General features: G+C 41.2%; 1 protein-coding gene across 1 annotated transcript in view; it reads left to right on the top strand.

Annotated features, from left to right (window-relative positions):
• LOC146600280 (unconventional myosin-X-like) overlaps nt 1–15,949 on the top strand; it is a 104,765-nt gene that overhangs the window by 64,186 nt on the left and 24,630 nt on the right. The window contains exons 23-29 of the mRNA XM_085325904.1: nt 3,104–3,409; nt 6,885–6,924; nt 8,475–9,266; nt 11,444–11,567; nt 12,765–13,008; nt 13,869–13,964; nt 15,570–15,663. Of these exons, the coding sequence (XP_085182030.1) occupies nt 3,104–3,409; nt 6,885–6,924; nt 8,475–9,266; nt 11,444–11,567; nt 12,765–13,008; nt 13,869–13,964; nt 15,570–15,663 (1,696 nt within the window). The remainder of the gene's footprint in view (nt 1–3,103; nt 3,410–6,884; nt 6,925–8,474; nt 9,267–11,443; nt 11,568–12,764; nt 13,009–13,868; nt 13,965–15,569; nt 15,664–15,949) is intronic.

The following is a 15,949-nucleotide window of genomic DNA, read 5'->3' as shown; positions in this document are numbered from 1 at the left end:
GCCGTGTTTGTGCAGCCAGAGTGGAAATCCTCACAGAGCAGCTGGAGGCAACTGGGCTTTGCAGGGGAGGAGAGCAGGGAGCGAGAAAAGAGCAAGGGAGAGAGACTGGAACTTTTCTATGAAGAGTTTCCAGTTGCCCTGCTACCTGTATTGGAGAAGGTCCAGTGGGAGGGAGTTCATCTGGGCAAGTGGCGAACAATCTGTGCAGAGGTGGACAGAGGTAAGGGGTACCAGCAAGTGCTGCTTGATACTATTTCTGTTTGCTTTACAAGGACAAGTGTATTTAAATTTGTTTGGTCTCATACAAAGTAGGCTAGTAAAGAAGGGTACATGGGCCAGAAGAAGGATTTTACTGATTTCTCCTTTGTGAACTTCTTCAGAGAGCCTGAGGAAGCTGCCCTTAGCAATGGATGGTTTGCTGTGTTCTCTTTGCTAGTAGCCTAGTGTCTCTGAATGGTCACTAAAGTGTAAGATTAAAAAATCTAGCCCATGCAAGTGACCCTATTATCTGTAGCAAAACCATGGAGCTCTGAGCTGTAGGTAACAGCTTCACCATGTGCAAAACCATTCCTAGGCTTGCAAGGCCCATGAAGAATATTTAGTATAAATTTGGCATTGTCTCTGGATCCTGCAGGACTTCATTGCTCAAGGTAAGAAGACGATAGGAAATTACTTGATAGTGATATGGTCTCTGGTCCTTGGAGACATAACTGCCAACTATAGTTCATCAAAAGAATAATTAATTAAATTCCAAAGGCAGCCTTGGAACCTGCAGTCATGCTGCCCTCTCTTGTGATATGTGGTCAGGATGTCTCCCAACTCCTCTATGTGGGTTGCAGGCTGAATTTGTTTGGGCAATGCAAGAGGGAGAGTGAAAGCTGAACACAGAGAGTGAAACTTGGGCTGTGTGCAGCAGCTCCAGCTGAATGGCGCCTGTGAGCTCTGCTGTGGTCATGAGGAAGGAGTGGGCACTTCAGTCCGGCAGATTAGCAGGCAGAGCCAGCCTGTAGCTGGGCAGGGCTTGGCACATGTTGCACTCGACAGAGTTTCTGGCAGATGCATTTTGTAGAAGTCAGAGTGCCCTTTTTGATGCACTTATCTGCCTTAGCAGAGGGTGCATGTGCAGCTGTTCACACCCCATGTGCAGGGGGCAGGGAAGACAGCAGGAGTAGGAATGAGAGAACTACAGCCCAAAAGCAATTCATCAAAAACCTCCTAATTCTTACCACCTCTTCTCTTTTTTTCTGTGTTTCCTTCCTTTGACTTGATCTTTATAGAAAAAAAAAAAAGTGACCTCTGCACACTACAGCTATTTGCACCCCTCCCCTGATTTTATTGACTAGGCTGATGTATCTGATGTGCAAGGAGGTGGCAAGCTGTCAGCATGAGCCCCTGTTTGCCATTTGAAGAGGGTGTTTGCCAGGAAGGGGATTTTGAAGTGTGTCTTCAGGGGGTTGCAGAAGGTCCATGTGAAGGATATGTGAAAATGCTGTACTATTTCCAGCATGCTTTCYAGGACTATAAAACCTCACAGGATTACTGCAGCCTGCTGGTCTAAGCTACTGTGTAAAATAGGCCATAGAATTTCCCTGTGCAAGTTCTGGCTTGGAGTAGGGTAGATTTTGATTCAGATAATACCAGTGATAATTTCACTACAGCAAGGTATATATTAAGTAAGGTGTATAAATCTCTTCAGTTGCTTTAAAAATATGCAGTTTGTTTCCAGTCTGAGTAGACTTCAGCTTCAAGTCAACTGAATCTTGTTATTCCCCCTACAGATAAATAGAAATGCTCCAAAAATGATTCTCATGTGGGTATTTTTACTGGGATCAAGGTGTTCCCTAACCTTTTCTTTTCCAAGGTAATCTCTTTTTCTGTAATCCAGGATTTCTGGTTCTGGTTTTGTTTTCTCAGAAATCACATGAGATTCTAACATTGTTCTTGAAGCAGAGTGCTAGCACCAAACACAAGATAGAAGTAGCAGTGCAGTTCCCTCCTACACAATATTCTTGTTTGCAAGTACAAAAATCCCAGTAGCCTTTTTTCTATAGCATTGCATTGGGAGTTTGCCTTCATGTGATTGCTGTGGCCTAACTTTCTAATACCTAGCACAGAATCTTCATCAGGTGTGTTTGGCCTTTGGTTCTTTGATACAGGACCTTATGTTTGGCTCTTTCTAATAGTTTAATGTTTGCTTGAATCTAGCTTACAAATTGATCCAGATTACTGTGCAACAGTAACTCTTTTGTTATTTGCCCAGTTTGTGTATCATGTACAGACTTCCACCAGTGATTTTTTTTTTAATTACTATTTCAGGTTCTTGGTAAAAAAAAAAAATATTCAGTAATGCAGAAGCAAGAACTGACTCTTCTAGGACTACACTAGACTAGAAACATAGTGAATGATCATTCTTTTGTTTTGGGCCCTAACCATGTTTTGAGTTTGTTTAAACCAAGCTGATTTTGATTTTATTATTGTTTAAGCAAAACATTGTTCAATATAAGTACATGCTTTATGGAAGCCTGTTATGTCAGCAGGTTTACATTCAGCAATCAAACCTGTATCGCTTTGTTCTCCCCCAAATAATACCATATTAATGTGACAAAATCTATTTTTGCCTCATTTTATAACTCACTTTTCTTGGAGTTCCTTTTGACTGCTTAAGAGATGAGATACTGGGCAAGGTAGGGCAAGATTTGTTCTCGTATAGCAAGGCCATTTGTGTGTTTTTATATAATAAATCCGCACTGAGTGATCATGCTATTTATGTAGTGTGTGTGTGCATGTGCATGCAGTGCAAGTAGGCTTTGGGCCCATGGATCATCTCTTTCCATGTTCCAAATACCTGTCTGTCTTCCTCAGGTAGTCTTTACAAAAGTAGATGCCTGTGGAAACAGAAATCAGTGACAGGAGTGAGGACAGAGAGGAGAAAAAGATTTATGGGTAACAACACCAGAGGAAAAGAGATTGTGTCACTCCTGAGCAGTATTATTCCAAGTCCATTTATTTGTAGATTTGATAAGGTTGACTGATAAACCAGGGCATGGAAAATGCAGCATGTGTCCTGCTTCATGCCCTGTTAAGTGTCTGGTTCTGYTTTTAGGAAGAAGTATCAAAAGGTGTTAGCCAGTGTTGTTATAATCCAAAAGAACTACCGAGCATACTTCTGGAAGAAGACTTTGCTGCGATTGAAGGCCGCTGCAGTCATCCTGCAGAAGCACTGGCGCGGCCACCTGGCTCGCAGCCTCTACCAGCACCTGCTGCAGGAGGAACAGCAACGGAAACTGGAAGTGGAAGAGAGGAGGAGGCAAGAAGAGGAAGAATTGATCAGAAGAAAGGAAGAGGAACGACAATGGCAAGAAGAGGAGGCGCGTAGGAGGAAACAGGAAGCGGAAGAGGTGAAAGAAAGGTACAACACGGTATCTTGCACTCATAGTTCCCTAGCACTGAAACTGCCAAGGTGTAAGAGAGGGTCTGCGGCCTTGGCGTGCAAATAGCATGGGACAGCAATTCCATGAGATAGTGTCCCAGTGCTGGGGCAGACGTGGGGTGGGAAACCCCCACTGGAAAAGCAGGATGAAAAAGGAATGTCCTGCCTCCTTTAGGAAAGCTAATTCTGGGGTATCTTTGCCTCACACATAGCACAGTATGTGTGAGGGAAGGAGTTGGTCTGGCTGACTGGAAAGAGATGCATATTTTTGTCCTTGCCTTCACAGTGGTAGAGGAAGGTTTATGCAGGCCTCCAAAACATGGAGAATTAGCACTGTGAGACAGCATCAGACTTCACAAGTCTTTTGTCTGCCTAAAAAGCCCAAGTCAGAAAGCAAGATGGGCATGCATCTGTACTGGTGCTGCAGTTCTTACACTCTTGGGAATACACATGGTCTCCCTGTTCCTGCTGCAGTAGCTCTCTTCAGGGAAATAGGTGGGTCAAGAGGTAAGGAGGGGAAAAGGAAAGGCTAACCTGATAAAAGGAAAGGTGCAGTCTGTGAACAGTGACAGTGCACTTATTGAGACTCCTGCACATCACATACCAGTGGCTGTTCTCTCCTTGGTTACCTGCATCCTATCCCAACTGGGCGTCTCCAGAGAATCTTTTGTTTTAAGAAGCATAAAACTTCAGTTACAGGAAAGTTATAGACATTTGAACAAATAAATCTTGTGATATTTTAAGCATTTCATAAATAGCTATTTTATGTTTCTTACTTTGGACTTCTGTTACAAGTTCAGGATTTAACCTCAGAAATGAGAAGGAAGTGCACAGAAATTGGAAATTGGCTAATGTACTCAGAACAAGAGGGGAAAAAAAACCCAACACACCCATGCAAAGACAAAATTAGAAAGACTAAGGTGCAAACTGAGATATAACTAGCTAGGAAAATAAAGCAATAAAATAAAAAAAACAATTTTTGTATGTATTGTAACAGTAAAAGAGAGACAAGGGTCAATTTGGTCTACTATTTAATAGGAAGAACAAATTATAATATTGAGAAAGCTGAAGTGCTTTATGACGTTTTTATTTGTCTTCTCCAGAAAGATTAGCTATTGGACACTAAGCACAATACAGATGTGCAAGAATTCAGAACCTATCAGGGAAAGAAAATGTTACGAGAATACTCGGATAAATCAGATTAAAAAGAAGTCATCTGAATTTGGTGAAATTAATGTTTGGGTACTTTGAGAACTGTCTGAAGCAGTTTGAACCAGCAACTATTCTCTTTCTCCTCCTTTGTGGATGGTAGTGGAGGTTCCATAAAGCTGGAAAACACATATATAATTAATCCCTTTTTAAAATGGGGAAAAGGAAGAACCAGAAATTCTGGACCAGTAAGCTTAACCTCCGTTGCAGGAAAATATTGAGATAAATAATGAAACAGTTGTAAGTGCTTGATGATAAGGAGGTAAGAGCCAACATGGATTTCTGAAGAACAAACAATATAAAATTTATCTACTACTACTTTTTGTGATAGCTTATGCCATGTCTTGTGAATAAGGAAAAGCTGTAAGAGGGATAGGTATCTTGATTTTAGTAAGGTCTTTGGCATATTCCGACAATACTCATAAGACGGTATGAGGAATGTGGTTTCAATAAAAGTAGGTGAAATCAGAGTAGGGTTGGTGTTTTAACTGATGAAAAAGTGTAAACAATAGTAGTTATCTGTTACATAAAAGAAATATTGGATGGGATTCTTTAGAAGTGTGTGCTGGATGCGATATTAATGCATTTTTTTCATAATAGGTTGGATGATGAAATATGAGTATGCTTATTAGATTTGCAGATAATACCATCTGGTGAGGGTCTACAAGTGTAGGATTACAGTTCAAAATAATTTTGGCAAATTGAAGATTTGGTCTGGAAAACACAGATTAACGTTCACTACAGGCAAGTACGCAGATCTACACTTAGGAAGGGTTAATACACAAAGAGAAGAGGAAGAATGACTAGTTCAACATCAGGAAGGTGGTCTGGAGGCTTTAAGCCAACTATTAATCATCAGTTTATGCTATAGTGAGAGAAAGCAAATGCCATATACAAGCAAGATTGTTTCTGTAAGATGTGGAGTATTTCTTTTGCTCTGCTTGGCATTGATAAAGCCTCAGTTGGAATACTGTCCCTAGTTTTAGGTATCACATTTCAGAAAGTGTGAGAATGGATGGAGACCAGCAAGTATCAGAAGCCTACAGAATGGGAGGAACAGTTGAACTAGTTAGTGTGCAGGTTGCAGTTGGTATGTCTGATTTGCTCTGAAATGGCTCGGCCTCTTAGACCCTTAAATCAGTTAAGGCAGTTGTTTAATTTGCTGTTACCAGTAGACATTTTTCAATAGTGCTGGAACCATCTTGGTCCCACTTATGTCAATTTTCATTATAAACATGTCCTGATCTTTTTTTTTCTGAGAAAGAAAAAGAGAGAAAGTGAGAGGTCTAAGGACATTGTGACTTGCAGCTGCAATGTAGAATTTGGCTGGGAAAAGCTGTAGGGCCTGGGAAATAAGTGTTGTTGCCCTCCTGTTCTGAGCGAGATTGAATTATAGGTTTGAAAGTTACCACTGCCTGTCCGAATTTAGCTACACAGCGGTTGCTATGGGAAGCTGCTGCCATCCAGCCACATCCTATTACTACTGCATATGCATGACCCTGGCATTTGTCTGTCTGCTAGTTCAGTTACTTGTAGCATGCTGACCACTGACAAAGTGGTCATAGTACTAGGTTTTTATTCTGAGTGGGGATGCAGCACTGTGGGATAATTTCTTCCTTTAGTCATGTTTACTAACAAACTCTGACTCTTACAGCTTTTATTTGTAAACTGAGAAGTTCTGTAAGCTGGAGGATCAAGGTCTTCAGGATAGAAAGCCTTCCACTTAGCCATTTCGCAGAGTACAAAAGTTTGGTAAATTCTTCTTGGGTTTAAATAGTACACTGAATGCAAAACAAAACACAGTCTCAGCACTTGTGTTATAATAGTTCTTTTTTAACAAAACAAACACAGAGCTTTGATATCTGTCAACTACACATGTAGCGCCTCATTTAATATCCATAGACTTACAGCACTTTGCACTAAGCTCAGTGGCTTCAGTGCACATTTATCATGAATCTAACTGATATGACTTTCTGTCACTGTATCCAACATGCTTCCTCCCATGTTCCAGTTAATCCAACTTCCTGATTCATCTGAAAGTTAAGTGCATGGGGAAAATTTGTTATATCAACAAATGTCATGCCAACTGCAAAGTTTTACTAAAATACAAAAACTCTTAAGTCGTCTTACAGTAACTACCTCGTTTTAACCCTAACCATGGACAGATGATGCATCCATGTAATTCTTAAAGCTTCACACAGGAGAGCTGCATGTATTTCTGACTATCATGTCTTGTTTTTAACAGAGAAAAGGAGCAACTGCATGCTCTACTCCAGGTGGCTCAGGTAAGTCGAGTAATTTATTCTTTCCATATGTCTCCTTTGAGGATCTATGAAGGGTCCTCCGTTGCCTACGCTTTCCCCTGGAGCTAATTGCTCTACTTTATTGTGGCAACACTGTTTAGAAAATGGGCTTTGTTCACTCACAACCTGCAGGTGTTTGACTTTGGCAGAAGTGCGTAGAGCTTACAAGCTTTTTTACCCCACAACTCATGTACTAGCTTGCATATTTGAATATTTCAGTACTGATCATGCAACATCCTTTTTTTCTCTCTACTGCTTGAGCTTATTACATGACCTTGTGATGCGCTGCACTGTGACACAGTCTGTTTTGCTGGATTGTTGCCTGTAACAGCCAAAATAAAGTGTACAAGGCTGTTGCCATGGCTAAAATAAACCCCTTGTAACTGATCTAATTATTTATTGGTATTTGATATTTCAGAAGAACAGACCACCTAACCTGAGGTGTGTGAAAACAGCTGTATATCTTCTGATTTGTTTTCTCATACCACTCGTTCCTCAGTTTTGGGCCAGTTCTGTTCAGAAAGGATGAAACATTAAAACATAACAGCTGATTTATGCACAAGTAGAAGTCTAGTAGAAAACAAGCAACAAGGTAGATCATGAAGAAAGCAATCGTTGTGGCTGAAAGGGACCAGTATATTGGGTGCATTTTAACATTCCTGTCTGGAAGTACATAGAATCTTTCAGAACTTATTTTTCCTTTTTTCTATGTGTTAATGTTTTCAGTATCTTCAGTGGATGGGAGGGTGGCTTTATGTTACAGCTAAACTTCAATGATAGTTCTTCTGTGTTCAGTGACAGTTCTTCTGTCTTCAAATTACTGTGCAGTTGCTAGAAATTTCTTCAGTTCCTTTAGTGTGGTTAATAGAGGAACAGGCAGACTATTCAGCAGCCTACTATCCATCATCAATCAGAGATACTGACTAATGCCAAGAAATTCAATACAGCGTTATGGTGGAGTGGGGTTGGGGAGGATACAGTCCTACTTCACTGCAGTATCCCTTCCAGTCTCTGATGGTCAGACCCCCAACCTGGCAAAGAAAACAAAATCTCCAAATTTTTTCATGTTATACCTGGGAGATATTCAGCTCATTGGTGGCACAGGAAGTCTCTTAAACAGGTTATACTTATATGTGTTCTCCCCTATATGTCTAAATGTGGGATGGTCCAAAAAGGGAGAAAGGACTTTCAGGATGCTTCTATCCAAGTTCTAGTGTACAGAGCAGCTGACAGACAGACAGACTCTTCTAAATATTCACTGATCCCAGTCAGCTATTTTGCACCATTCAGAAAGGAAGCAGGTTGCTGTAAGAAAGAAGGTAGCTGAAGATCCAGCAGATCTACCTTTCAGTTTTACACCATGGATGACTGCAGTTGCCAGTTAGAAAAAGAGAGGATACTTAGGGCCATCTTTTTGCAGAAGGGAAGTGCAAGACAAGCACAGGAGATGGGAAGAATGGAAGGTCAAGGCAAGAACCACCTGCAGGTTAAAGAAACAGCTTTAACTTTAACATTGTGACAAATTCTTTAAGGTGGAACTAGTAAAGACTGAGGAGGCAGATATTCCCCTGCAAGAAGAAGAGAGACATCAGATGGAGGAGATCTTAAGACTGGAGAAGGAGATTGAGAAGCTGCAAAAACAGAAGGAGGATCACATGTCCATCATCTGTGAAAACACCAGGAATGAAATCAATCGGCAGAGAGAAGAGGAGATACAGAGGCTGGAAAAGGAGGCATCTAGGGTTGCCCAGGAGTTCTTGGAGCTGCTGGATTTTGGCAATCTGGATGAAAGCGTGCAGAATTTAGAGCACTCACTCTCCAGTGAGGGGACACTCAACATAGACTGTAGTCTGGTGGCACCACTGGCTGAAGAAGAAGTAGATGAGGGCTTTCATGCTGATGACGAGGGACAGCCAACTTCCAGTTTGATGGTCTTGGATCAGCACAGTACAAGAAACAGTGATAACTACTCAGAGGAAGATGTGGACACAAACTTGTCACTTCTTCAAAGGGAAGTGGGAGAGGTTGTCACTGCTCCAGGCCCACCTGTGGAAAGAACCACTAGCCCCAAGGAGCCCAGTGCCCTATTTGGCACAGGGGAAAGCATTGACAATGCTGTCTCGGATACACTGAGAAACAATAGTGGAGAGGTGAGAGAGCCAATTTACAGTTTGCCTCTGGATGTGGAGTCTGACTATGACCATGAGGAGTTTGATGGCTGCGGAGATGCAGGCAGTACCTCAGCTGAGCCTCTGAATGGTGAAGAAATCCTGAGACACTCCCATGGCACCAGCATGGATTCCAATCGTGGCAGCCTGGACTCGGTAAGAATCCCTCCCTTTGCTTTTCTGAATGTATGACTTGTTGATAGTTATAGCATCCTTGCCTTCTGTCCTACAATATACTTGTTTGCTCTAAGTGTTGTGACTAATACTTAACTCTCTCCTTACATCAGTGATCAGCCTGAAAAAAGAGAAGAGTGACGTATAGATAAACAGGAATTCTTGGAAGGGAGTAGGACATGTGACTTTCTAGCATTACTGGCACACAAGCTAGCACATAGGTACCTAGGCTATTTTAGATTGTTTTCATCACCATGTATTAGCTTAACATCTTCTAGGAAGAGTAAAAGCCAGGCAGCTAACATCTACTTCTAGCATATGTTCTACTGCCATTAGAGAGATTTCACAGTAGTAGTCTGAGCTGCCAGAGGACAACCACAAGAGAAAACTAAAAGGGAAAGACTGGGGTTTGATTTGTTTCCATCAAAAAAATTTCTCTAATCCTTTCCCGTTAAAGGGTTCAGTCAAGGATTTGTTTTCAGCTGCCGTATGCAGGTAAGCTATTCTAAGGCTAGAAGAGATCACTGCTGATCCTGAGGTCTCAGTGCACACAGCCAAAACTACTGAACCTACTGTAGCAATTCTGTAGCATGACAAGGGAGTGAAGATGGTCTGTTAGCCTGGCACTTGAAGGATCTTGGCTTAGATCCCAAACTAGGCCCTGGACTTCCTGAGTGCCCTAAGCAACTGCTAAATAATACAGTAATAAATCCCCTAACAGACCAGGATGATAAATAAGCCTGCAGAAGATTGTGAGGCATTCAGATGCAATGCCAATGGGGGCCCCAAAAATATCTGAGGTAAATGATGTCTGTTAAAGCAGGGACTTAAATTTGAACTACAAGTATCTTTTGGAAAATAGATTGGATTGTTTTAAGGAATTAAATTTTCTTCCTTTGCTATTCTTTTTCCAATGGCAGATTATAAACCTCTTGAAAAGCTTCAAGATTTTTTCCTGTTTGCATTTCCCTAATATCAGCTGCCAGCCACCAAAATTTTTATGGTGTGCTCTGCTTGAATAAAAGTCTTCCTTTCTTATGTACCTTCTCTGTGTGCAGGTCTCGCTGATCAAGTCATTGTCAAGCCTAGAATCGTTTTGTCACAGTGCTTGTCACTGCCAGTTTCTACCATTTTTTTCTTAAAACACCATATTTAAGTAGAGGATTTTACTAGGCTCCTCAATGAGTAAGACTCATGAAAAATTCAGTTGCTACCAAGTCATGGCATGGGCCATAGAAAGAATTAACTACTGCTCAGTCAGGATGCCATCAGTTCCTGCTGACACAGCAGTACCTGCTTTTTGAAACTTAATGGCAAGAGAGGGAAAATGAATGAGTGGAAGAGGAGGGCAGAGAGGCTAGACAGCAAAGGGATAGCAGAGAGAAGACAGAGGAGGAAAATGAAGAAAAGTAACATACATTTCAAACAGAAAAGGACTGCTGCCTTTGTCAGTATTAAATAATACAGCCAATCAAAGAAATTTGTGTTTAAGGTGAAGGAAATGATAGGGTAATTCAGAATTTCAATTGTGAAGTACTTTGCTTTGACTGAGGACATTATCTACTTGGAGAACAGGAATGAATAAACACTATACTGTTATTTCATTTAAGTAATTTAGATCTTTGTTTTAGAGTTCAGTTATTCTAGAATGTGCTTTTCTTCTAGTAAAGCAAAAGCAATTGGAAGTTGTAGGCATTTTCTTGCTGGGTTTAGATCAATGCTCCATCTTATCCAGCATCCTGGCCTGTCTGCCAACAGAGTGCCAGAGGCTATTACTAGCAGACAGTTTTGGAAAAATCCTCCAAAATGGAAAATTCTCTCCTAATCCCGTTAAATTAGATTTTGAACTGTTGGCTCTGCCCTGGAAGAGGAAGGTTTGTTATTGCAGGTAACTGGAGTTTTTTAGCTGTATCGACTGCCAAATGTCACTCTCCTTTCTGGCATGAAAATTCCATGCTCCCTGGACAGTCTTGCTTTAGGCGTTAATGGGTAAGCTGTCAAGCCTCTAGTTTTCCTGTACTGCTTTCTTCATAAAGGGAGTATGTGTGGGTTTGCACCTTCTGATCAAATGACTTCTGCAGTCTTGTTACTTTGCTCCAGTTCTTTTGAGACTACGAGAACTGAAGTAGCCTGGTTTGTTTGTTTGATTTTTCTTCTAGTTTCTGGACAGTGAGGAGGAAGTGGATGTTTACATAGATACAGATGAAGAATTTTGTAATGGACGGGTCACCATCTTCAATGGTTCAGGACCGCCCTATTTTCACAGTTATCTCTATATGAAGGGTAAGCAGCTTTAGCCAAACCATAGAAGGGTGGGAACCAGAAAACCCACTCTCCTCTTCTGTTTCTCCATAATCATCATCATGCACTGCTCCTACTCCTTTGTGTACTCTCTTTTTCTATCTCCCTTTATTTCACACCACCAAATAAAACAAGCAGCCAGACAACAGATATCAGGGAATCAGACTGAATATCTTGGGCTCTGAGATCCATATATGTGCACTTGATCTGAGTATGGATTTAAATGACTTTCTGAGCTATAACACTGAAGACAGTTCAAAAATATTTCACTAGTGCATGGAGAAGGGGAGGAGTGATCTGTGGGATTTTGAGGTAAGAAGATAATGGGGAGAAGATTCAAAGCTGCTGAGAGATGGAGAAAAGTCTGCTCTCTTTTTTGTTGTTTTCTTTTTCTCTGTATCAGAATTTCCTGTAACAGATGGCCATCTAATCTAGTATCCAGTCATCTTGTGATGACTGAGTTCTATATCAAATGCTGTAGGTGGGCTTGAAAGAAGCTCTGGAGAGGATATTACACCACAGATGTCACTGACAACTAGATAAATTCTTTTTATTTGAGGTTGGGCTTTTCAGAAGAGGCTGAAGGACCTTGGCTCCTGGCTCCCCCCCCCCTCCTTTTTTTCTAAAAAAACCCAACAACAACAAAAACCCCTCCTCCTACCGGCCTTTAGCAAAGCAGTGGCTTCTACAGTGTCTTACAATGTTACATATACAAACATATATATATATTTTCTTTTATATATGTAGTATGTATATATAGTATATAAACTTACATGCCTATAAATTTGTCTAGTATGTACTTATATTTAGTGCCTGTATATACTGTTTGTAAGTTTGATGCTGGAATAATCTAGCAGAGAAAGAGTAAAAGCCATGACCGGAAGTCAGTTTTATCTGCCTCTTTGTACAACTACCCTCAACTATATGACTGTGTAAAAAGGAGGGCGTAAGGAACAGTGACTTCTTTATATTTTACGCAAACAGTGACTTTTCTTTATATATTTTATTTCACTAGTTATTTCTGCTTTTTCTCTGTCCAAACTTAGTCTTGTTTATCTCTCTCAGCTCCTTTTTTGCATGTCGAAACTGAACTGGCAACTAAGTGTCCGAGAAGCAGGATCATAATGGAGAATTTTTCCTTGTTGTTTGTCTGGTGAAGTCTTGCCTCTCTCTTTGCAGGAGGTCTGATGAACCCATGGAGGAGGCGCTGGTGTGTTCTGAAGAATGAAGCATTCATGTGGTTCAGAACCAAGCAAGAGGCACTGAAGTCAGGCTGGCTCTATAAAAAAGGAGGAGGCATGTCAACGCTTTCACGCCGTAACTGGAAACGCCGCTGGTTTGTGCTTCGAGAATCCAAGCTGATGTACTTTGARAATGATAGTGAGGAAAAGCTGAAGGGGACAATTGATATTAGAAGGGCAAAGTGAGTGAAAAATGAATCCTTTCAGTCCCTAGTATTCACTCTCTAAACTGATAATGAAGTTTCCAGTGCTGTCAGTTCATCAATCTGGATATCTCCAATAGAGATATTCTATTCAATCTTCCAATTCTGGAAGAATCAGAAATGTAAGGGAAGGAAAACACAATTAGAGCTTCTAGTTTTATGCTGGAGGGAGTTTGGAATTGTCCGCTCGCTGATTTCTTTATCCAGTCTTGCATGTCATAATCCAGTAGAGGCTCTTTCGAAGCCATGGATGAAACCAGACCAGGATGGGCTAATTCAGTACATGCCCCATGTATCCACTTCTGCCCTGTTTCTATCTCTTTCTTGGCTTCTCCAGACAGTTCACAGAGGAAGTATGAAGCTCACAATGGGATTTGATCTTGGCAGCATGTACGATGTCTTTCCCTCAGCCTTGGATGCTCTTTCTGCTACCACAGCCAATTCCTCAGCTCCTGCTGAAGGAAAGGAGAGACTAGTCGCACATTAGCATTACGTGGCCACATAAAGGGCAAAAAGAGTGGCTCACTGCACTTTGTAAATAGCTGTATGTACTCACAACCCTGCCATCTCTTCTTCCATTCAGTCTGCTGAGGCTTGGGGAAAATCTATGTAACTCCTTAAGTTTTGCATTTGTAGTAGATTAACTGTACAAATCTTTTTAAGGAAATCCCCAAAGTTTATGTGTATTATAAGAATTTTTGCATTTCTTGTTGAAGTTACAAGCTATCTGAGCCATTCATTTCCTTTCTGTGTGGTACAATGTGAAAAAATCAGCCTGATGGAATTAATGCTTGCAAAAATCTTTCAGTAACTGGCTCACGTGATTTGCTGTGTTTCAGGGAGATCGTGGATATTCATGAGAAGGAAAATGCCTTGGACATTGTGACAGAAGATAGAGTTTATCACATTGTGGCAGAATCACCAGAAGACGCCAGGTATATGAGGGAGATTTTAGATTTGTTCATTCAGTGCAAATCTGACCCAGCTGCTCATGGGAGAGATTTGTGTCTGTCTGTCATAATCACTTCTCTTCTGAACAAAAAAGAGGATTCATTCCTCAGCGTCATTTTGTGCTTATTAGGAGGTACCACACCTTCTTTGGGGACTCCCTGTTGCAGCTACTGAGATGGTGGTTCTGCCTATCAGTTAGTTACAGGACTGCTGCCTTCTGCATGTGGCTGTGAGCAAACTGAATTCAAGGGTTACTTCAGGAGACAGGCAAAACCTTAATATAAACTGGAACATCTAATAGCTGATTTATTTATTAAATGGAATCTTGAATCAAACAAAACGTCTATTCATGTTGTCTGTAAATGATTGCAAGAGCAGCTGGGTTTTATCCAGGAGACAGAGAAAAGGCTGCAGCTTATCAGGGTCTGTAGTGTCATCTGATAAAATCTTCCCAGTGCAAAGCAAACAAATGACTCATGTCCTTCCTTCTTGGCATCCTGGCCAAGCAGTGAGAATCAGTTGTTTAAGGGCAGGTTGGATAACCTGTTCTGGCCAAGTTAAGAGGTTACTGTCCCTAGCTGATTATGTCTTTCCCACTCTTACCAGAGGTTACTGTTTTCTCTGTCCAACGAGTTTAACTGTCTGATCTACTTTAATCTGATTCTGCAAAATTATTCAGGAATTTTGTTGTTATTTCTTTGGGAATAGGGGGAGGAAGGGGAAAAGAGTTTGGACACAAATTAACAGAAATGGATGAAGGCCAGTCACATGAACAATAAACAAGCAAATTCAGGGGCAGTAGCTTCTTAACCCAGAACTTCCATGACCGGAATAGCCATGCCCTATGCTAACATTACAAAATTGCTAGGCAAATGTGGCCTCTGTCAATGCCACGCCGCTCAGTTCTGAGGGAGAAAAAGCACCAACACTTGCACTAGCAAAGAGCAGATTACCAGATGGGGTAGAGTAGCTGATTTGAGAATCCTCCACAGTCTAGATGTTTGTTGATCTCATTGCAAGCTGCAGATAAAAATCTGCTTGTTCTGCAAAAGAGATTCAGCCTCCAGATATGTCTGTAATGGGAACCTCTTTCACAGACAAATAACTTCATTCTCTTCCCTCCACATTAACTCATGATTATTTGAGAGCATAAGACTTTCAAATTTATGAGCAGATCAGAGAGAGACTAACTAGTTAAGAAGGCGCCTAGGAATCTCTAAGACTCTAGTCCAGGAAGATACCAGCTGATGCTATCTTTACAACCACTATATGCTCTACTCAGTCTCCTGACATGTGCTTCCCAGTGAGACCACTGCCTGCTTATAGTTTCTCAAATAGCAAATAGAAAGCTGAATTTTGTGGGAACAACTGTCAGTGGATTAGAGGACGTGCACAGAATTTTCATGGATAAATAGGGAGAAAAGAAAACATTAGTCTGGTATGATGTGCCCAAGAGGTATTTTGTAGTATAATTGTGAAGTTGTGAATGAAGGATTTTTTCCACTTCTTGGCAGCTTTCAGGGTTCCTTGATCATCTAAAGCTAGTTTCACTACCCAAATCTTAACTTCTAGTCTGTTTTGCTTGCCAGTGGTTGGTTTAATGTCCTGAGCCGAGTACACAGTGCTACAGCACAGCAGCTGAGGGAAATGCAGGATGAACAGGCCAATCCAAAGAATGCTGTGGTGAGTTACTCTGCAACCAGTCTGTGGGCATGTTTATAGCCATCTGTGTTTAACTGTTTTGTGCACATCTTTCTAGCACGTGCAGTGCTGTGGTTCATGAGCTGTATACAAAAGTTAGATGATTATTAAAAAGAAATAGCAAAGCTGATGGAAAAGAGGGTAGGCAGTGAGGAACATGGTGGTTGGACAGGGTGACTGAGTTTGATTACCCCATGGCTCTCCTGTTTGGTTTTGGGGGGGCTACCTCATTCAGCTTAAGGATTATGGGCCTAGTCTGGATCAATTA

This window comes from Rhea americana, unplaced genomic scaffold (assembly GCF_003343005.1).
Source record: "Rhea americana isolate MKP2758 unplaced genomic scaffold, rheAme1 scaffold_124, whole genome shotgun sequence".
Taxonomy (NCBI): domain Eukaryota; kingdom Metazoa; phylum Chordata; class Aves; order Rheiformes; family Rheidae; genus Rhea; species Rhea americana.
Note: the sequence above shows the minus strand (reverse complement) of the source record. Positions and strands in the feature narration are given on the sequence as shown.